The sequence below is a fragment of the Euphorbia lathyris genome, chromosome 3 (genome assembly GCF_963576675.1).
Source record: "Euphorbia lathyris chromosome 3, ddEupLath1.1, whole genome shotgun sequence".
Taxonomy (NCBI): domain Eukaryota; kingdom Viridiplantae; phylum Streptophyta; class Magnoliopsida; order Malpighiales; family Euphorbiaceae; genus Euphorbia; species Euphorbia lathyris.
Genome location: NC_088912.1, coordinates 33,596,829 through 33,621,486, shown reverse-complemented (window position 1 = coordinate 33,621,486; position 24,658 = coordinate 33,596,829). Strand labels below are relative to the sequence as shown.

Below are 24,658 nucleotides of genomic sequence, written 5' to 3'. Positions count from 1 at the left end.
TTGTGGATTAGTTTAGGAATTGTTTTGTCCAAACTTAATTCACAAAAGGCTATTACTTAGTGAGGAGGCTATTACTTAGTGAGGAGTTGGCTGAATTTTCTTTTCAGCTAGGACTAGCATTAGGGAGGCGCTTAATTGGATAAAAAAAAAAAAGGCTAGATAGGGTAATGGTGAATTCTGATATTGCTACAGTGGCAGATCATTTTAATCAAGGGTATTGTTAAATACCGCCCTAATTTTCTTCCCGACCCCTCGTCACAACGCCACGATCTATGGGGATAGTATCAGCACTAGGACGATGCATAGAAGCATCCCCGTCCATGTCTATATCAGCCGCCTCATCCCGTCCCTCAGCACGCTCCGCCTGTGCAGCATGTGCCCTCCGGGCGTCCGCCATGAACCGCTGCTCCTCCTCCCGGTCCCGCCGAGCAGATGCAGTAACAGGACGTGAAGACGTGCGTCTAGGGTCAGCTCCCTCCTGATCCTGTAATATTATTTATTTATAAGGTATATTCAATTTAACATAATTTTTTTTTCTATACGTTCGGGTCTGCCTACGCCCGGTCCGTGCAATTTTTTTAAAAAAAAATTCAAAATTTGCCCCTTTTTGGCCTGGGCGGGTGGTTTACACCACCTGCCCTATGGTCCAAACGGGTGCGGCGCACCAATCGGCCTTAGGGCCGACCAGTGCGCCGCAAACGTTTGGCCCTTAGGCCAAACGGGTGGCGCATGCGCTACACCATAAGGTGGAGCGCATGCGTTGTACGCGTTCCACCTTAAGTGGAACGCGTACGACGAGCGACCCACCCCATGGTGGAGCGCATGCGCCGCGCGTTCCACCTTACGATGGAGCGCGTGCGCCGTGCGATCCACCATAGGGTGGATCGCTCGACACGCTCCATCTCCACCTACGGTGGAACGCATAGTTCATGCGTTCCACCGTAGGTGGAGATGGAGCGTGTCGCCCGCCTAGGCCAAATTCTGGGATTTTAATCCCGAATTTCGGCCCGATTACTCACGATTTTGATAATTTTTTTTATGGAAATACTTACCGTAATACCCATGTATCCTTTGCCGATGCCTCCTCTTCGTGCCATCTCGTTTTTGGTCGGTTTTTTTTAGAATGGAAAATAAGTTGAGAGGATTTGGAATTTTCAAAACTTATATTTGAAATAATGAGAAGGGTAAAAAGATCAATACAGGGCGGTGAACCAGAATTTTAGTGCGGTATATAGTCGCCCACTTTAATCAATCCTCATTGAAGATTTTGCTCTACTTACGGACTGATTCTGGAAGATAGTAAAGTTTTATTGCGTTCTTTTACTACCGTTGCTGTTAAATTTATTTATCATTCTACGAATAAAGTAGCTCATATTCTAACCCGAGTTGCTTATTCTTTATCAGAGTGAGACCCTTTTTTTTATTATTAAAAATTAGTATGATTATTCTCTTTAATAAATTATCTTTCAAAAAAACAAAATAATAATTTAGCAAGTTTTCCTATAATTTTCAAAAATTGGAGTCACATCTAGGGGTGGGCACGGTTCGGTTAACCGATCCAGTAAGTAAAATAATTAACCGAACCGTTATCTTCGGTTTTTTAACCATGTAAACTGAAACCGGTCCACATAAATCGGTTAACCGTATAACCGGTTAACCATTAATTTCGGTTAGGTTTTTCAGTTAACGGTTTTTAACCAATTCACACTAGTTAACCAAAAATCAACGGTTAACCATAATTTATAGACTAATAAAATTGAAGTAACATAAACTAATTAGTAGACTAATAAAATTGAAGTAACATAAACAACTAATAAAGTTGAAGCAACATAAACTTGAGTACAGCCATAAGATGCATTTCTAAAACTATATATATATACAGAAAAATAAACTATTTATATACAGTACAGTAGCAAACAAACAGTTTATGCAAAGCAAACAAACAAACAAACAAACAGTACAATAATGAGCAGAAATAACTTAATCAACCACCAACAGTGAGAGATCGGAACGACGGTGCGAGATCGGAAGAGAGACGGCGGGCGGTGTGATGTGAGAGAGGAGGAGAGGAAGAGAGACGGCGAGATCCGAAGAGAGACGGCAGCCGATGTGAGAGAGGAGGAGAGGAAGAGAGACGGCGAGATCGGAAAGATAAACGGTGGGAGGGCGGTGTGAGAGAGGAGGAGAGGAAGAGATGCGGCGGGCAGCTGTTCTTTTGTTTACCAAACGAAAACGATGGTGGGTGGGTGAGAGTGAAGAATAGGAGAAATAGGGTTTGATAATTAGCTGTTTCTTTCCTTTACTTTCTTTAATTGTATAATATACTCTCCTTTTTAATCAATTGTATAATATACTGAGTATTTTTTTTGTTTTGTTTTTTTGAATCAATACTGAGTACTCTTATGTTATATATAAATAATATATGTTTTTGAATCATTAATAATACATGTTTTTTTTTTGTTAGAAAATCTTAATAATATTATGTTATATAACATATATTTTTTAAATTTATATTTATTAAACGGTTCGGTTAACCGTTAACCGCGGTTTTTCAACATGCGAAACCGAAACCGAAACCAGTGACCATTAATTTTTTTAACCATTAAGAAAACCACCGGTTCGGTTAACTGTTTTTTCCGGTTCGGTTTATCGGTTTCCGGTTCGGTTACCGGTTTGATCGGTTTTTTTGTCCACCCCTATCCACAAAATTGTCATCGCCACAATATAATTTAAAGTGATAGTCTTTACTTCCATGAAAGTAGTAATTATAATAGTCTATTATGCTCATCGCTATATTTTGAATATATTTTTCTTTATCATTCATGTGAATCGGTTAAATTTTCCTTGTTGCTCTTGGAGCATATATTGAGAATATTACCAAGTAAAAAGCAAAGGTAAAAGGAGATTCAACTTTCAATGTAGATATATACACTCTAGTCTCGTTGAATTATAGTTAACGTTAAGGTATAAATTCATCTTTTTTCTGGGAAATATTCAGTTCTGGGGTGAAGGGACATGGAGTAACCCTCAGATTCCGGAGAAAATAAAATAAAATAAAAATTACTGAAGGACATTCTATTCAGAATTTGTAACGGATTTGGATTTGACATCAGTTACGCAATCTCAGATTGAGTTATCCGCTGTGGACTGTAATTTTTAATATATTTTCATCCAATGACCCCAACTACTTATTTCTAACTCCGCCAGTGATTCAATTATTCTTTGAAGCTTCAACCATCAGCTTGTAGAGTGCAAATCCACCTTGATGGCACCCGGGCATTTTGGATAACATATTTTCTACTTCCATCTGATATACGTAAAAGAATCGGTGAGTAATGGTTCGTATACATTTGATCAGCATAGAAATTTAAAATATTGACTATGAATCGAAAATCTTCTCATATATAAGCATGTCACCGTTAAATAGATCTACTTTTGAAGGTCATTTAAACAATAAACAGTCTTACTGTTAGGTTATACTCATTAATATTTCCAAAATGCAGCATAGGAAAATTAATCAATATAACAATGCTGCTTTCTCTTGTCATTGCCAACCTCAATCTAATATGTAGAATGTGACCGGCCTCAGTGCCCTACACAATTGCTGCACCTCATGCCAGTAATAGTATCAATGTTTGATTTGTTCTATACTTAAATTCTCGATGCAGATGCTACAGAGTTGGTTCTTATCCTAGATAGACTAGGAGTGTATTAGGAGCATCCGTCAACAAAAGAATCACCGTAAGATGCTCATCTCATGGCTATTGTGGATCCAAGATAACAATACAAAGGTTTGAGTTGTTTAGTCTTTTATTTCGTCTACTACTGTACTATCAAGAGGATTAGCTGCTAAAGGTATCTATCCAGCAATAGATCCTTTAGATTCAAATGTTAACTGTGCAACTAACTCATCAACATTACAGTTACAATATCATTGACTTTATACTCGCAAATATCTCAATCATTTTTTACACCTAACTTAACTGGATAAGTTGGTTGAATATGTGTGAATAGCTGTCAATAGCATAGCTATCAATAGCTCAATTATAGGAATTCAATTTATTTGCTTTCCAAGTTTAGCTATATACTCTTTTATAATAGGGTAATTAATTTATTAGTCCCTATATTTTGACAAAACACATTGTTTAGTCCCTATATTTTCAAAAACACACGGTAAGGTCCCTAACGTTTTTCTCGGTGAACTGTTTAATCCCTGCCGTTAGACTCTCATGAAGATTATGTTAATCAATTTTGATTTGCGTTATTCTTTTCCTTTATTTTCCTTTCCTTTAAACTCTAATGCATCTGAAATTAACTTTGAATGTTCTTATTCTTGATTTTCTTCTTAATCGTTCAAATTCGTAAGAATTGGATATGTTCTTTTTCTTGTTCTCCATACAAATAGCTTCTTCTTCTAAATTGGATTTCATCTTCTAAAGTTTGAAGGTAAATAGTAAAGGGTAATTTAGTTATTTTTGAAGTCATAAACGGTAAAAAATCTAACAAACAGACCGAAGGACTAAACAGTTCACTGAGAAAAAGGTTAGGGACCTTACCATGTGTTTTTGAAAATACAGGGACTAAACAGTGTGTTTTGTCAAAATATAGGGACTAATAAATTAATTACCCTTTATAATATGTGTTGTTTGTTTCTAATAGATTATCATTTAGTTCCCGCTAATAATAGCTTCATGCTTCAAATTTGGCTGAGTTAGGCCTTTGGTTGGGAAACTGAACTTTCTTACCGTAACTAGACCTGATATAGCCTATTTTGTCATTGTTGTTAGCCTCACATGACTGCATTTGAAGAGATCTTATGTTACTTAAAAGGAACTATTGGATGATGAATACTGTACAGAAATCACTGAGATCGAATGTGTCTCCGATGCAGACTAGGCAGGATCCAAGGATGATAGGGAGATCTACAACTGGCTACTGTGTTTTCGTTGGAAGAATTTTAGTTTCTTGAAAGAGAAAAAAGCAACATGTATCTCGCTCCAGTGCAGAATCCGAATATCGAGCAATGTCTCAATCAATTTGTGAGATTACGTGGATTCGTCATCTCTTGTCCGAACTTAGATTCAAGATCACTACTCCACCAAAGTTATGGTGTGCTAATCAAATAGCTATTCATATTGCTTCCAACCCTTTGTGCCATGAATGCACCAAGCATATTAAAGTAAATTGTCATTTTGTTTATGAGAAGCCAGAAGAGAACATCATTTACTACCGATGAGCAACTTGAAGATATCCTTAAATGGAGTTCGGATAAACTATATTTGTAACAAGTTGGCCATGATAAATATCTACGCTCTATCTTAAGGGGTAGTGTTACAATTATAATGTGAATATGTGTGAATAGTTGTCAATAGCATAGTTGTGAATAGCTTAACCCATAGCAATTAGATTTGTTTTCTTTTCTAGTTTAGCTATACTCTTGTATAAATACTTGCGTTGTTTTCTAAAAACAGAGCAAATTGTTCAAGATAAATGAATATAGGGCAGCAGTAGGAAGTTATAAAATTTGGACTAACCATTGTAACTGTATAAAGTTGGGTTGATTCATAGTCATCTTGAGCATTACAATACAACTGTTGAATTTCTTCTGACTGAAGGCAGCATTTGATGAAGAAAAAGGCAGCAGGCCGAACATTCAACAACCGACAGGATACACCTATAAAGGTCGGATTACACTGCAAAAGTGTCAACAACTCAACATTATTACACACCTAGTAACCTGTTATGCACGGAAACAGAAATGACGAAATTTCTAAGAAACATAAGAAACCAAAACGTGTAAATATAGGTGCATATTTATAAATATAAAAATATAAACAAACACATAAAGTTGATAAAATTTATTCTATAATAGTTACTCCACATTAGAACCTCTTCCTTCAACATTTTCATCTTCATTAAAAAAGTACCTCCAACTCCAGTATATATTCAAATTGAGGTTAGCAACCTCAAGAATACCTACATCATCCATACTTCCAAATTCATGTCCACCAATATCCCAAATTTTTGTCTTCCCATCATTATATTTAAGGTTGCTCCTTGATAACAAAGTTGATCATAACAATCTAAAAATCTTTTATCAAGGAGCAACCTTAAATATAATGACGAGAGACAAAAATGTGGGATATTGGTGGAGATGAATTTGGAAATATGAATGATAAATGTATTCTTGAGGTTGCTAATGTGTTAGAGTTGGAGTTTTTAATGAAGATGGAAATGAAAATGTCGAAAGAAAAGGTTCTAACATGGAGTAACTATCATAGAATAAATTTTACCAACTTATTTAAGATTATTTGAATTATAATTATGAAACTTATGAATTATGCATTTTCATTGTTTTATTTTACCCATAATTACTTTTATGTGTTTATTATTATTATTTTTATGTTCATTATATTTTTTAATATTTATAAATATTTCCCTATATTTTTTATATTTAAACGTTTCCATTTCCTATGTTTTTTAGAAATTTCGTTTCCCTGTTTTCGTTTCTGAGATCCCAATACACCCAATGCCTTGTTAAGCCAGATATATAATATAGGGTAATTAATTTATTAGTCCCTATATTTTGACAAAACACATTGTTTAGTCCCTATATTTTCAAAAACACACGGTAAAGTCCGTAACGTTTTTCTCGATGAACTGTTTAGTCCCTAACGTTTTTTCCATGAACTGTTTAGTCCCTAACGTTTTTTTCGGTGAACTGTTTAGTCCATGCCGTTAGACTCTCATGAAGATTCTGTTAGTCAATTTGGATTTGCGTTCTTCTTTTCCTTTATTTTCCTTTCCTTTAAACTCTAATGCATCTGAAATCAACTTTGAGTGTTCTTCTTCTTGATTTTCTTCTTAATCCTTCAAATTCTTAAGCATTGGGTCTGTTCATTTTCTTGTTCTCTATACAAATAGTTTCTTCTTCTAAATTGGATTTCCTCTTCTGAAGTTTGAAGGTAAATATTAAAAGGTAATTTAGTCATTCCCGAAGTCATAAACGGTAAAAAATCTAACAAATAGACAGAAGGACTAAACATTTCACTGAGAAAAAGGTTAGGGACCTTACCATGTGTTTTTGAAAATACAGGGACTAAACAGTGTGTTTTATCAAAATATAGGGACTAATAAATTAATTACCCTATAATATAAATGGAAATAGGAAAAACATAAAATCTGCAACACTACTTGAAACCCTTGTTAGAAGAAGCCATGCTGATGACATAAAAGTAGACATTTTCAATTTATAAAATAAATGCAGCTTACTAGAGATGTTGCAGGTACTCCAATTTCTTCAACGACTTCACGAATAATACTGTCAAACATCTCTTGCGAGACCTTCTTGTTAATAATGTCAGAGTCCACAGTGTGGTCAGTGCTCTGATGAGATGTTATTCCAACTTCTTCAGGCTGTATTAGAGCAATTCAATTGCACCATTAAGTCAAGATAACCCATGTTAATTAATTGTAAGCAAAAAAATGATAGAAGCACAAAAGCTTGACCAGATCACATAAAATAGATTAGCTATTAGTCTTTATTTACAATAACCTTGGTTATCCAGATAATATAAAAGAATATTCAGTGAATGAATGAGATGCTCCTTGAAACAATAATATCCGAGAGAAAAGACACATCAACAAATTAATAACCTCAACAAATGATCACATTTCATATTCGTTACTGATAGAAACCGAATTGAAGTAATTATACTGATATATTGAAATATAAAGAGAAAACAAGATGAGCAAATGATAAAGATGGATAGAGTCAAGACTCTAACCCCACAGGAGAAACCCTCCCTCTGCTAAAGCAGCCACAAAACTATCAAAACACTATCTGCCCGGCTTCCTAAACTCTTTCCTCCTAAATACTAATGACTTATACCTAAAATGCCCTTTCCCCCTATACAGCTCACCCCTTCTAGAACATTCCAGCCACCAGTGGCGGATCCAGGATTTGAGGGAGGGGGCAAAACTCTATGTAAAAAAATTTTAGACAAAAATATACTTTAGTACATAATTGCTATTCGATACAAAATGTCTTAAAAAAAAACTTCTATTGCTAAGTAGATCGACGATTACGAGGTGGCAATTGACATCTATGATCTGTCATAGCTTGAAAACGATTCAGCATATCTTCATTATCAATGTTGATGAAGATATCCTTCGAGCTAAATACTACCAAACAGTCATTCAGCCAATCATCTGACATTTGATTTCTCAAATCGGTCTTTACAATATTCATTGCTGAAAATACTCTTTCAACATAAGCTGTTGCAACTGGTAAAAGCAATGCCAATTCAATTAGGCGATACACCAATGGAAAAGTTTGAGCTTTTCCAGTTGAAATCATCTTCTTTGAAAGACATCCTAAATCTTCAATAGAAGCAAAGTTTATATCTCTTTTAACATCATAAATATTCATTTCAAGCTAATTCGTAATCATCAGAACCTCAGTCCATGAGAAATCTTCCGTATATATTTCAGCTAGATGAACTAGCTTATCACCATTAAAGTTAGAAAAAGAATCTCCAGGATCAAGACATGCCATAGAAAGAAGCAAGTCTGTTGTCAATTCTGGGAAACGATCATGCATCTCAAGTACCTAGTATTTCAAAAGATAAAGCATTAAAATCAACAAAACAAAAATCTAAACAAAGTTATTTAAAATGAAAAGAAACACTTAATTAATTACCTCATGATAAACTTCATACCGATAATGTTGAAAGTAAGTAACAACATTTTCATCCGAGTACGTGCTGGAACTATATCATTCATATTAACAACATTGATAGAATGAGTCACACAAAAAGACTCAACTTCTAACAAAAATGTCTCCCATCTTTTATCCCGCAAGTCTAGCAATTGAGTCTTCACATTCTTAATCAAATGCATGGCTTGAACAATATTTTGATCTCTTTTTTGCAACAAATTAGACAAATCATTTGTGTATGCCAATATTTGTTTCATCAAATGCAAAATAAATACAAAGTCATAGCTCTCCATCGTCATCGTCAAGGTCCTAGCAAAGCCACTATCATCGCCATCCTCATAGACATTAAAAAGCACGTCTTTTACTGAGGGACACATTGAATATAAGCGTAGTAATGTTGTGTGATGTGATCCCCATCTAGTGTCACCTGGCCTAGCTAATCCAGTTTCTTGATTTTTTCCCCTACTACTAGTAATTTCTCCACTCTCAAGGCGTTCAACTATTCGATCATGTTGAAGTTGTCTAAGATTGTCGGCTCGTTTACAAGATGCTCCACTCGTGTTCATGATCATAGTAACTAGAGTAAAGAAATCACCAACAATTTTGTTTGATCCTTTGGCGACTGCAATAATCACCAATTGAAGCTGATGAGCAAAACAATGAACATAGAATGCATGAGGATTTTCTCTTAAAATCAAGGTTTTCAACCCTTTAAACTTTCCTCCCATATTTGAAGCGCCATCATATTCTTGACCTCTCAATCTAGGCCAGGTGACACTAGATGGGGATCACATCACACAACATTACTACGCTTATATTCAATGTGGCCCTCAGTAAAAGACGTGCTTTTTAATGTCTATGAGGATGACGATGATAGTGGCTTTGCTAGGACCTTGACGATGACGATGGAGAGCTATGACTTTGTATTTATTTTGCATTTGATGAAACAAATATTGGCATACACAAATGATTTGTCTAATTTGTTGCAAAAAAGAGATCAAAATATTGTTCAAGCCATGCATTTGATTAAGAATGTGAAGACTCAATTGCTAGACTTGCGGGATAAAAGATGGGAGACATTTTTGTTAGAAGTTGAGTCTTTTTGTGTGACTCATTCTATCAATGTTGTTAATATGAATGATATAGTTCCAGCACGTACTCGGATGAAGAGGGATGAAAATGTTGTTACTTACTTTCAACATTATCGGTATGAAGTTTATCATGAGGTAATTAATTAAGTGTTTCTTTTCATTTTAAATAACTTTCTTTACATTTTCGTTTTTTGTTGATTTTAATGCTTTATCTTTTGAAATACTAGGTACTTGATAAGATCGGACTTGAGATGCATGATCGTTTCCCATAATTAACAACAGACTTGCTTCTTTATGTGGCATGTCTTGATCCTAGAGATTCTTTTTCTAACTTTAATGATGATAAGTTAGTTCATCTAGCTGAAATATATACAGAAGATTTCTCATGGACTGAGGTTCTGATGATTAAGAATCAGCTTGAAATGTATATTTATGATGTTAAAAGAGATATAAACTTTGCTGCTATTGAAGATTTAGGATGTTTTTCAAAGAAGATGATTTCAACTGGAAAAGCTCAAACTTTTCCATTGGTGTATCGCCTAATTGAATTGACATTGCTTTTACCAGTTGCAACAGCTTCTGTTGAAAGAGTATTTTCAGCAATGAATATTGTATAGACCGATTTGAGAAATCGAATGTCAGATGATTGGCTGAATGATTGTTTGGTAGTATTTTGCTCAAAGGATATCTTCATCAACATTGATAATTAAGATATTTTGGATCGTTTTCAAGTTATGACAGATCGTAGATGTCAATTGCCACCTCGTAATCGTCGATCTACTTAGCATTAGAAGTTTATTTTTTTATTTTATGACATTTTGTATCGAATAGCAATTATGTACTAAAGTATATTTTTTTCAATTAATGTTATTTTGTCTAATTTTTTTTTATATAGAGTTTTGCCCTCCCTCCCTCAAATCCTGGATCCGTCACTGCCTATTAGAGAAAAACACATGACCAATGGTCCCCACAGGTACAACACCGTTGTTGTAGAGTGGTGAGAACGACAAAACTCTTCCACGGCGTAGTACTATATCCTGACATGCTTCAGCCAAGCAACCATCCGATGATGATTGATCCACGCAAACTGCGATTTCGAGCCAAAGAACCCTAACCTGGAAATCGCCGTGTTTCACCTGGTCTACTACGTGTCGAGTTTCTTCTTCGAAGTTCTCTACCCCATCTCTTTGCTGTTGTGAAGGGCACGTCCATTGTGGTAGGAGTTCTCTTGCAACCTCTTGTTGCTGATTGGTGAATGACAGAACAGCAATGGATGAACTATCCACATCAACAAAAGAAGCATTATCATGCTGCTTCATCCCGTCACCTACATCTTCCCCTTCCTTAGATTCTGAAGCCATAACTTCAACCACGGCACTTTCGACTTCTTCGTTCACCTGTATTTCTGAACTTCCAAATCTTTCCAAAAAGAGCACCTTAAATTCGGACCAGTTTAAAGAAGGACTGATTTCAGAAATGAGATTGAACCAGTATTTACCAGGAACCTCCAAAATTGCCGAACTACGGAGAGTAGTTGATTCTCCGGCGTTCGATTGAACTTGAAATATCTTTCAATGCGCTCTAACCATTCCCTTGGATCCTTACCAGAAAAACTAGGTGGTTCCATCAAATCTCTTAGCATCTATGTCATCTCCCTCAAAGTCTCAGTCATTTTCTAACAATTCCTCACAAATCTATCAGTAGCTTCTGTAATTTCCATGGCGCCACTCAAATACATCCGGCAGGTGGGACCAATGATAGAAACCGAATACAGAACTGAAGTAATTATACTGATATATTGAAATATAAAGAGAATACAAGATGAGCAAATGATAAAGATGGATAGAATCAAGACTCTAACCCCACAAGAGAAAACCCTCCCTCTGCTAAAGCAGCCACAAAACTATCAAAACACTATCTGTCGGGCTTCCTAAATTCTTTCCTCCTAAATACTAATGACTTATACCTAAAATGCCCTTTGCCCTAGACAGCTCATCCTTCTAGAACATTCCTGGCACTAAGCTAGACCATTCTCTATCAGTTACCTCTCTCTATCAGTTACCTCTGGGTGGCCTCCTGGGAAAACAAAGTGTCCTGGAAATTCACCAACATTATGACTTCTTTGCAACACAACAATTTTCTTGTCAGATGTCTCTACAATGGCTCCATTACCCAGTGGACTTGACATATGTTGACACTGTATAAAATCATCTGCAAAAAGAAAAAAGTATAATGCACAAAAGTTATGCCAGCTAAACTCAACAGACAGTTAGAAAAGAGAGATGATTGCAACAGGGAAACTTCATCAAATTCCTACTTTACAATCAGGTGGATTGGGCTACAATGTATAGCCGGAACACAACTATGAACATTAGGGTTTACATTTACAATATAACGAGGAGTTGGTAAGATGGAAAAAAAAATCATGAACTGGATGGCCAGGAAATATAACTCTGGTGAGAGGAGCATATCTTGAAGACAAGAAAACAGAAAACAAATCTGACAAAAGATGAGAACCTGTGCAAGCTACAATTTATGAATGTATGACACCTTATGAGCTGGTCATTCACGGATGCATCATATAGAAATGATGTAAGAGCGTAAAAAAACTTGCTTTGTTTGTCAAAAAGACAAAAGTGGTGATATCAAAATCTGCAGGTTTGCTACAACCATTGGGCAACCACTAAAAAGTTCCCTTGGAGCTCATCACAAACTGCCAAGAGTGGGGGGGAAGCAGAGCACTTGCATGGTTGTCATTGGGCAATTCTCCAAGTGTAGCAATTTCATTTGATGCCAAAGTACTACTCTGCCAAGCTAAGGCATTCTTCAAACATGTGGTCAAGACTGAGGTGACCTAAGATTATCGTTAACGACAATGATGAGTTGTTTCCTGGATATTTTCATTGAAGCTATTTTGTTTCTTGGGATCTAAATTGTACGTCAACTAATTATCATCCTCAAAACAAAGAGCATATGAAAAGATTTAAATCTTTATTAATGTCCCTCAGCCAAAAAAAGTTGTTTTAGTAGCAAACGATAGAAGAGCAGGAATCAGAAGTTGTATTTATTTCACTAAGGAGCAAAAGACAAACAAATAGATTGGACAGACACATTTGGAGAAGGATTTCTAATCAAATGAAAAATTGGTGTTGACAGAAAGTGGAGACCTCAACAGTTCCAAGTGGGAGACACAGAACACAGTAATAGTGATTTCCTCACGACAGAGATGAGTGCTTGATTTGTATTGAAGACATGTTCTGATTGTTGCCAAGATGGAGCCTATAACATACAAGATCAACAAATAAATTGGGCGCAAGTTACTCTACCTTCCAAATTAGCAACTTAAAACCATATGATCAAAATGTAGATAATGCGAGAGAACTAGGCCACAAGATCACTAACCACCAAAATAGTGGTAGCTAACTAAGAAGTTGAGAAAATCCTTACTGACGAATAGCATCATCATACAGGTGCAAAAACGAAGAATATAGTCAACTATAAGTGTCTAAGGCTATAAAGAGACATGTTGAGATAATATGAATTAAAAAAAATAAGCTTATATTCTTCAATATTTGATTCCTTATTTTATATGGATTCTGCTAATTGCTCATCCTTATTTTATACAGGTTGGGAAAAGAATAGAAATGATGCTGGTATCATCGTGGATAAGAATTTGAAGGATAATGTAGCAGCAGTTAAGACTTAAGAAAAATAGAAAATAGAACTATACAGAAAAAATTGATCTTTCATTCAGAGATTGCAAATCGCATCAGTGATTATTATGCTCAACAAGCACCAAAAACGGGAGAGGTATAAGAGGGAAAGGAGACATAATAATATAAGAGTTTACACAAATATCAGGTTACATATGAGTATGAAAACTATGATAAAGTGCAAACAAGGCAAAGAAAGTTGCAAGTGAAGCTAAAAGTATATCTTTAGAAGGCTTCTATAATAAATTGGGAACTAAAGAAAGAGAAAAATAGATCTACCAATTAAAAGGGGGAAAAGTCGAACTCTAAATCAAATCAAATGTACAAAGGATAGTGATGGTATGGTCTTAATGAATGATATTGATATCAAGGAGATATGAAGAAGTTATATTGATCAGCTCCTTAGTGAAATCATTCAAGTAGTTCTAGAGATCTACAAGTCACAATTGAGGAAACAAATGTAAAGTACATCAGGAAAATCCTAGCTGTTGAGATGAATTAGAGCATCTCCAAGAACCTCTTAGTCCACTCTCTAAAAATAGTATAAATAATTGACTCTTAGTGATTTAAAAGTGACTAATACATATAATCTCCAACGATACTCCTCATATTCACTCTTTATTTATTATTTATCATTAAAAATATTAATTATTATTATATTTATCAATAGTGAGAGGATAGAAACTCCTCAGTAATAAATTATTAATAAAAAATAAAATAAGGAGACACTAAGAGTGGAGAGAGGCTCTCTACCAATAGACAGGATGGAGAGGCGTGATTTGAGGAGTCACTAAGAGGCTGTTGGAGCTGAGTTTTAATTCTTCTCCCTCCTCAAATTTTAACTTAAAGTCAAACTAAAAAAGCTGTTGGAGATACTCTTAGGGATTACAATTTGGCTTGGTGTATGTGTCAGATTTATGTCGTGTTGAGACAAAGTTGACACAACTGAACGCAACAATATTAAGGAATGACACAATTAGGGTTTTACTTATTAATCATGTATCACAAAAAAAAAAAAAATTGTTTGTGGTTTGCTCTATTTGCAAATAGAGGTCTGTAATTTAAAAGTTTACAAATAGAGGTACGTGATATGTTTTTTTTACAAAACAAAGTATTTGAAATTACATTGTTAAGTTCTAATAACAATCAAGAGCATTTTTAAATTTTTAAAATTACATTTATATATTGACAAAATCAAATTGCAACGGTGTAAAATGAACTTAAAGATCAATTTATGTCAAATTAGTAAAAAACATACAATGTCCACCATATGATTTATTGTTTCGATTTACAGAGTTGTTCTTTGGGAGATTATGTTTTATTGATGTGTACGAATAATTTTTTTTCAAGATAAAAATATTTTTGGTTGTAATCAGAACCTAACTGTTTAATTGTAATACTTTGTTTTGTAAATAAAACATAACGCATACCTCCGTTTGCAAATTGTGCAAACCACGAACATTTTTGTTTCGTAATTCTCCCTAAAAATAAACACAACTTAATTCTAAATATTAATGAACACGGTAACATCATTTCTAACACAAATATTTTTTAACATTCCAAATACTAACACAAATAAATAAAATGTATTATTATCATTTACATTGGACTATGTTAAATTACAACTAAATTTATATAATATTTTGTTGTGGGATGCTACATAGTATATAGATATCACCACTGACGAATACAGAACTGCTCGGTTAGGGAGGGGCAATTTGACACCAAGCGGAAAAGTTCCAAAAAATAATCAACAATATAAAAAGTAGTAGCTACCAATAAAAGATAGTTAAAAAAATACACCGATAATTAGTTCCTACTAATAGAAGGTAACAAACTACTAATAACTTTAGAACTACCAATAAGTAGCAAAAATATCCTTCGAGATATCACATTTTGAAAATTGGTTCACGTTCAATATTCATGAAAATTCTTTTCTCAATGTAACACATCAAACAATTTCCAAGCAAACCATCTCTAATTTGGTTGTGCAGATTGGTCTTGATAATGTTCATTGCAGAAAAACATTTACAACTGTAGTTGTAGCAACAGGTAAGACCAATGCTAACTAGATACACCAAACAATAAGTGATGTGATATTTATTGCAAGCTCACTATATGCTTAATTTTCACCACTTCAATCATACGGATATCATTTCCTAAATTTTGATACTTTATTTGTAGAACTTGTGATAATTCATTCCGAAAAGATTCAACATCAGTTTTGTAACAAACGCAAATTCAAATGTCACCAAGCACATTCTCAGCACTGCCTCGACTTTTCTGATCATAGTCATCCAGATATATATTTCTAAGCACTTCTTCTATTGAATCCCACATGTAAAAAAGACGGACTAACGTTTTATAATGGGAACCCCAATGTGTATCACCAGAGAGAGCTAAATTAATTTCTTGATTCTTTCCCTTTCCTGTAGATATTTCATGGTTCTGTATTTTGTTTACTACTTTCTCATGATGTAGTTTCAAAAGAGAATCCTTCCTTTTACACGAAGCTCCAACAATATTCACAATCATAGGAATGTAATCAAAACATGTACTCACCGATCAGCTTTGTGATGCGGCAGCCACAACAACTAATTGAAGTTGATGAACAAAACAATGAATATAAAATGTATTCTTATTTTCATTTAAAATAAGTGTTTTTAGACCATGAAGCTCACCACGCATATTAGAATCCTCATCATAACCTTGACCATTTAACCTCGATAGTGATAATCAATTCTTCACAAAGAAATCATCAATAGCTTGTTTTAAACAAGCTTAAGTTGTTTCACTAATATGTACTACCACAATAAACTTTTCGGTCACCTCTCCAAGATTATTCACATTTCTCAAAACCACAACCATTTGCTTTTACCGAACAATCTCGGGTCTTATCAATCAAAAGAGAAGAATTTATCCCCAATCTCATTGAGAATAACGTTTCTCGTCTCAGTTGCATGAGCTTCTATAATTTCCTTTTGAATTGTGAGAGAAGTCAATTGATTATTTCCTACAGCATTTAAATCCACTAACTTCCTTACCTTTTCACTAGTGTCACTAGTATATTTGAGAAGTCCAAAAAAATGACCTCGACGTGTTGTTAACTGAGTACAAATGCTGTTAACCAACCTCTATTTCCAAACATTTGATGATAACACATAATCGACATTCTCCCTTTAAATTTGATATTGTAACCACTTTTGTTTAGCATAAAAGTGTGTACTGTTCTGACCTCCTCCATGACCAATAAAATTTTCAAAAGCTTTTTTCCAATTAGTATAACCTGTCTGTGTGAGAGAGGTATCCCCAGATTTTTTACATGTTACGAATCTTGAAGATGATGAAATATTTTTCTACATTAGTAGCTAATAAAAATCTGATTGAGTCATCCTCTTCCAATATTAATTTGAGACCTATTGAGCAAGAAAATGATAAAAGAGCCCCTATTGAATTTGAAGTTACCGATGATGATATAATTGGTGATCCGGGATTGCGTAAATCAATTGATACTTACCATAGTGACATTCGAGATACATTAAGGAGACGGTATATGGCTAAAGGACCTTTGTCAACCATTCGAGCACAATTTTCCATCAACTCTCATTGGTGGGCATAATAAGAAGTTTCAAAGTAAATGGTTTGAAAAATATAAATGGTTAGAATGTAGAGTATCGAAGGATGTTGGATATTGTTTACGTTGATATTTGTTTGCCAGTGGTAAAAAATATGGGGGTAGTGCCTTTACACAGACCGGTTGTACTAATTGGAAAAAAGCTTTAGAAAATTTTATTGCACATGATGGAGGTCAGAACAGTACATACGGTTATGCTAAACAAAAGTGATTGCAATATCAAAATCAAAAGGAGAATGTCGATTATGTGTTATAATCAAAATGTTCGGAAATAGAGGTTGATTATCGTACTCGGTTAACAGAAGTTGTACGTGGCATTCGACATCCTTTTGAGAAAGAATTGACTTTTCGAGGACATGATCAGTCTGCAAACTCAATACATCGAGGTCATTGTCTTGGACTTCTCAAATATACTAGTGATTTTAGTGAAGAGGCAAGGAAGGTAGTGGATTTAAATGCTCCAGGAAATAATCAATTGACTTTACCCTCAATTCAAAAGGAAATTATAGAAGCCCGTGCAGCTGAGACGAGAAAAGTTATTCTCAATGAGATTGGGGATAAATTCTTCTCTTTTGATTGATAAGACCCGAGATTGTTTAGTAAAAGCAAATAGTTGTGGTTTTGAGAAATGTGAATAATCTTGGAGAAGTGATCGAAAGGTTTATTGTGGTACTATGAAGCACCGATACTTCCCGGAGGTCACCGTACGCGTATCCGATACTCCGGGTGCGGGGATTCGCCGGGGATTCGGCGGGATACGTACGGGATTCGCCTGGGAAGTATCCCCTTTTTTCTTTTTCTTTTTAAATGAGGGGATACGTGGGGACACGCCGGGGATACTTCGGGGACACGTCGGGGATACTTCGGGGATACTTTAGGGGTTTTTTTAAAAAAACTTAGAAAGTATAAGTTTTTTTTTATAAACAAAACTCAGTAAATGGAAGGATTAAAATGAAATAATCCAAGATACTTGTATATACAGGGTTATCGCGATTGAATTGAACCCTAAACTAAATTGAAAATCTCTCCTGTCGATTGAACCCTAATCGTATCGAGTTCTTCTGTTCAGTCGATCCCATATATATTATTAATTATATATAAAATTTTCCGTATCCCCGCCGTACCCGTATCTCATATTTTTTAGACATGCCGTTTGCCGTACCCGTAAGCGTACCCGCACCCGTATGCGTACCCGTATCGGTGCTTCATAGTTGTGGTAGTACATATTAGTGAAACAACTGAAGCTTGTTTAAAACAAGTTATTGATGATTTCTTTGTGAAGAATGGATTATCACTATTGAGGCTAAATGGTCAAGGTTATGATGGAGATTCTAATATGCGTGGTGGGCTTCATGGCCTAAAAACACTTATTTTAAATGAAAATAAGCATACATTTTATATTCATTGTTTTGCTCATCAACTTCAATTAGTTGTTGTGGCTACCACATCACAAAGTTGATCGGTGAGTACATGTTTTGATTACATTCCTATGATTGTGAATATTGTTGGAGCTTCGTGTAAAAGGAAGGATTCTCTTTTGAAACTACATCATGAGAAAGTAGTAAACAAAATACATAACCATAAAATATCTACAGGAAAGGGAAAGAATCAAGAAATTAATTTAGCTCTCAGAATCAAGAAATTAATTTAGCTCTCTCTGGTGATACACATTGGGGTTCCCATTATAAAACGTTAGTCCGTCTTTTTTACATGTGGGATTCAATAGAAGAAGTGCTTAGAAATATACATCTGGATGACTATGATCAGAAAAGTCGAGGCAGTGCTGAGAATGTGCTTGGTGACATTTGAATTTGCGTTTGTTACAAAACTGATGTTGAATCTTTTCGGAATGACAAATGAATTATCACAAGTTCTACAAATAAAGTATCAAAATTTAGGAAATGATATTCGTATGATTGAAGTGGTGAAAATTAAGCATATAGTGAAAATGGTTGGGATAATTTGTTAAAAGAAGTCACTGATTTTTTTGTAATGCACAAGAATACACGTAACTCCGCCTGTGAGGGTCACTTGGTGGCCTTTACAGCCGGTCCCAAGCCCGGACAAAGGAGGAGGGTTGCGGTAGGTTTGTGGCGGCCAGCGTAAAACTTAGTCACATCTTATGACATGAACCATAATATAAATACCGTTGGGGCGTTCCCTACTCAGCGACGCGCTGCACTTCCTAGACCCGGGTGTAGTGATAAATGTGCAAGGGTTGCTAGGTCGTCGCCCCGAAGCGGCGCGCCACCCCAGGACCCGGGGGTGGTGTCAAATATGCAAGGGTTGCGGGTAAATAAGCTAGTCCACGGTAATGGTAGGGGTAGGGGTAAGGGTAGTAGGTTACGCTTTGGGACATGGAACATAGGTTCTTTGACAGGAAGATTAGCTGAAATTGTAGATGTTATGAAGAGGAGAATAAATATATTATGCCTACAAGAAACCAAGTGGGTTGGAGCTAAGGCTAGAGAGATAGCTCCTTGGGGTTATAAGCTTTGGTACTCAGGAAAGGATAAGGGTAGAAATGGAGTAGGTATTCTTATTGATAGGGAGTATATTGATGAGGTAGTAGCGGTGTCTAGGAAGAGCGATAGAATTATGAGTGTTAAGCTAGTGATAGGGGATGAGGTTGTGAATGTCATTAGTGCATATGCGCCACAAATAGGATTAGATGTGTCTATAAGACAAGCTTTTTGGGATGACTTAGAGGAAGTGGTGCAACAGGTTCCTAGGGATGAAAAAATGGTACTAGGGGGTGATCTCAATGGACACGTGGGTTCTAGGCGAGATGGGTTTGAGAGTGGATGAGATGACCAAAAAAGATATTTGGACTTGCAATATGGATTCAGATATAAATTCGATATGGAATAAGATGGAGCATAGTATAAGGGAAGTAGCGAAGGAAGTTCTAGGGGAATCTAAAGGTAGCATGCCACCGGGTAAGGACACATCTTGGTGGACAGAAGAAGTACGACAAGCAGTAAAGAGTAAGAGAGAATCCTATAAACTATCGGGGAAATGTAGGAGTGACGAGAACTACGAAAAATACAAAGAGGCTAAAAGGGAAGTAAAGAAGGTCATACGAGATGCTAGAGCAAAGGTGAATCGGGATCTGTATACAAGATTGGATACGAAAGAAGGGGAAAGAGACATATATAGAATTGCTCGGATGAGAGATAGGAAGACGCGAGATCTCGGAAAAGTTAAATGTGTGAAGGATGTGGACCAGAAAGTCCTAGTTGGAGATAAGGATATCAAGGAACGATGGAGGTCCTATTTTGATGACTTATTTAATGGAGATCGCCAACAAGATGTTGGAGATATAAGTATCCATCACGATATGATAAATCATGAATGCCTGCGGAGAATTCAAAAGGGTGAAGTCAAAATGGCATTAAGAGATGAAGTTGAAGAAAGCAGTAGGACCTGATGGCATCCCTATTGAGATTTGGAGATGTTTGGGAGAAAGAGGAATCGAATGGTTGACGACGTTCTTCAACAAAATTTGGAGAAACAATAAGATGCCATCAGAATGGAGGAAAAGTACCTTAATCCCTTTGTATAAGAACAAAGGCGATGTCCAAGATTGTGCCAACTATCGGGGAATCAAATTAATGAGTCACACTATGAAACTTTGGGAGCGAGTGATTGAACAAAGGCTAAGGAGGACGGTGAAGATCTCGGAAAACCAGTTTGGCTTTATGCCGGGAAGATCAACTATGGAAGCCATCCATCTAATGAGACAATTAATGGAGCACTATCGAAATAAGAAGAAAGACTTGCATATGGTTTTCATTGACTTGGAGAAAGCATATGATAAGGTACCAAGGGAAGTACTTTGGTGGGCCTTGATAAGGAAAGGCATTTCGCGGAAATATATTGACATCATAAAGGACATGTATGAGGGAGTATGCACGAGTGTACGTACTAGTGTTGGGAAGACTGAAGAGTTTCCTATTACGATTGGAGTGCATCAAGGTTCCGCACTAAGCCCATTTCTTTTTGCCATCGTTATGGATGAACTAACAAGTTCACTTCAAGATGGTATACCATGGTGCATGCTGTTTGCAGATGATATTGCGTTGGTTGAGGAGACGAAAGAAGGAGTGGAGATGAAGTTGGAACTATGGAGGCAAACTCTAGAATCTAGAGGCTTTAAGTTGAGTCGAAGTAAGATAGAATATTTGGAGTGTAAGTTTAGCGGCCGTAGGAGTAGGGAGGCAGGGACAATCATCCTAGATGGGAGAGTTGTTCAGGCCTCGGATTGCTTCCGGTATTTAGGATCTATTATCCAAACGGATGGAGAAGTAGATGAAGATGTTGCTCATAGGATTAAAGCTGGTTGGTCGAAGTGGAAGAGTGCTACGGGTTTCCTTTGTGATCCCGGCATGCCTAATAGATTGAAGGGAAAATTCTACCGGACGGCAATTAGACCAGCATTGTTATATGGTACGGAGTGTTGGGCAGTGAAACACTGTCACATCCATAAGATGTCGGTGGCGGAGATGCGTATGTTGAGATGGATGTGTGGTCACACGAGAAAGGACCGTGTGCGTAATGAAATAATTAGGACAAAAGTAGGGGTCACATCTATTGAGAATAAAATGAGAGAAAACCGACTAAGGTGGTTTGGCCATGTGAGACGTAGAGCGCTTGATGCGCCGGTTAGGAGAACCGAAGAGTGGCAAAGGGATGTAGTGGTGAGGGGTAGGGGAAGACCTAAGCAAACTTGGAGGAGGGTGATCGAGAGTGATATGAGTTTATTAGGAATTGAGGAAAATATGGTAGTGGATAGGACGGAGTGGAGGGAGCGAATCTGTGTCGCTGACACGACTTGATTTTCACGGTTTTATATGATGGTTCATGTTAGCCGACCCCGAATCATTTCGGGACTAAGGCTTTGTTGTTGTTGTTGTTGTTGCACAAGAATACACGTATATAATAAGAATGATGTTATTCAATGTCGTGCAAGATGTCTTATTGATGAAGTACGATCGACGTCTTATTGATGTAGTACAGACTAATGAGAAAAGATAAGGTTTATCTTCAGTAATTCAAAAATGGAAAAAGATTATGGAACCGCAACAGCAGAGGAATATGACATCTGATGCGTATGAAGAATACAATGAGAAGGCAACCTCAGGTTGTCTCTTATACTGAGGGGACATGGTTAGTTCATAAAGAGAAGTTCGTTGTTGCATGGACGAAGAATGTCCTACAATTTGGCAACAGAACTACCTGTGGAGTAGAGAGTGAACACACCCGATTAAAGCAATTGCTTAATTCTTGCACTGGAACCCTAGATACAGTATGGACGGAGGTTCACAAGGAAATTGAGTCTCAATTAACTATGATTAGGTATACATTTATTACCAAAAAAAAAAATCCTCATATAATTATTTTTTCAGTTATTAGTGTATATTTTGACTCTTATTATTTATTGGCATAAATCATACGTAGCCCCCTGAACTTGTCACTTTTGGTCATTTTGCCCCATGGACTTACAGGACGATCCATTTGCCCCTTTAACTATTTAAAAGTGGTATTAGCAACCCCTGTTTTTATTATAACGTAAACAATTATGACATATTCTCATTGCAAGCACCAAAGTCATAATAACAAGGATTGTGCACTACTAAAACAAGCTGCAAATGAGTTTAGTATAGACAATACACAAATTTTCTCGTACAAATTGCATATAGGGTCGTGCACTACTAAAACAAGCTGCAAATGAGGTTACATATATGCAAGATGGTTCTAATTCTTCCATGAGCACTTGTACTAATGTTGGAACTTCATTTTGTTTCCGTTATAATGAAAATAGAGGGTTGTTAATACCACTTTTAAATAGTTGATGAGGCAAATAGGTCGTCATGTAAGTTCAGGAGGTAAAATGACCAAAATTGACAAGTTTAGGGGGCTGTGTATGGTTTAGGCCTTATTTATTTCATCAGGCATCATCTTGAGAAGTCAAGACATCGTAGAGGAGTCTTTTACTCCGGATTTCCATCCAACTACCAGATGTGTAAAGTGTCCCACTACTGTATGAAGTTGCTTAATGATGAGCACGATAGCATGAAAGGTTTGAGTTTGGAAGTGTATGAACGTGGTGGTTTGTTGAGAACCACTCATCAGCTTCTTTGTGCATGCGAGATTAGAGCAGCAATAGATTCGGCTACCCCGATCATTATTTACAGTATCCACATATTTTGGAAGACACTTGTCATTGGTCATGTTGACGCTACTAACAACATCGGACATGATGATAGATCAGAGGATCACCGGTACTTTCACTCTAGTTGAGGAGGTTGATAAAAGCTGACAAAACCTTTATGCGCAACATATCTCTTAAAATCAACTTCACCCGGACCAAGCAAATTACTGTGAATCGGATGTGAAAACCAAATGTCTGCCGAGTGTATGGGAGTATCGTGATAGGGGTCGTGGACGTGCTCAGTCATTCAGTTCATCTCAGAGTCATGGATGTAGCTCTTCATCACCCGTCCAGAATGCTAATACAACTGGTAATATGTCGTTCACAATTTTTTTGGAAGCGGAACTAAGTCCACTCATCTCTCGATATCCCTCTGGATAAACAACCAATGTATGGTTGTGCATACCCTTAATTCCTTCTGAAACCAGGATCCTCCAACCGGTATGGCCTAGCAATTGTACGACTTTAAGCTATAATTTACAATTGCATGCTTTAGTCTTACTTTTCCTTCTTAAAGCCTCATCCAAAGTATTCAAAACTCCTCTATATCGTTCACTACGAGAACATCTCAAAAGCTTCTGTTTTCTTCTGTGTTTGTGCAAAGCAATAATCAGCTCGAAACCATGTTGAATTGCAACGTTTTTTGCCCACTCAATAGCTTCAGAACTTGTCTGAAAAATTATGTCCGTAATGAAACGGCTACTGTAATAGATCCCGTCACCAATCCAATCTTCTAATGGCATCTGAAAATAAATGAAAATCATAATAATTGTTAAAAATGTACTTCAAACGCGTTTTATAGTCAAATAATGGAAAAAAGGGTCGTAAATACCACTTGGCCAGTGGACAGGCGGTCACAAAACGCGAAATCACGGGAAAATTTTGTGAGGCCAGGCGGTTTATAGCTAGGAAACGATAATGTAAACAGATATGAAACGAGGAAATACTAAGGAAGAAGAGTTTCGGCGCAACATAGTTGAAAGGTGAACTACGAAAGTTGTATTCCAAGTATGAAGTAACAGAAAAGTACAAACACTCGAGAAAGGACCTACATATAGTTGTAACTCACCTTGAGAAAGCTTACATGAAGTACCAAAGAGAGGTTCTTTTGTAGGACAGGAGAAGAAGATCATTCTTGTCAACATGTATAATGGAATATGAATCAGTGTTAACCTAAGACACTGACACGAATACTCATATAGGTATGGAAGACATTTTTAAAAAATATGAGATACATGTGCAGTTAGGGCACACCAAATTTTATATAAATATATATTACATTAGTAA

General features: G+C 36.2%; 1 protein-coding gene across 2 annotated transcripts in view; it reads right to left on the bottom strand.

Annotated features, from left to right (window-relative positions):
- Window positions 1–2,882: 2,882 nt before the first annotated feature.
- The window catches only part of LOC136222155 (nudix hydrolase 9), a 34,284-nt gene continuing 12,508 nt past the window's right edge, over window positions 2,883–24,658 (bottom strand). For both annotated transcript variants that reach the window (XM_066009663.1, XM_066009662.1), the window contains 4 exons: window positions 11,873–12,021; window positions 7,273–7,416; window positions 5,535–5,693; window positions 2,883–3,307 (listed from right to left, as the gene is read on the bottom strand). In XM_066009663.1, coding sequence (XP_065865735.1) covers window positions 3,212–3,307; window positions 5,535–5,693; window positions 7,273–7,416; window positions 11,873–12,021 — 548 coding nt within the window. In that variant the 3' untranslated portion in view covers window positions 2,883–3,211. The remainder of the gene's footprint in view (window positions 3,308–5,534; window positions 5,694–7,272; window positions 7,417–11,872; window positions 12,022–24,658) is intronic.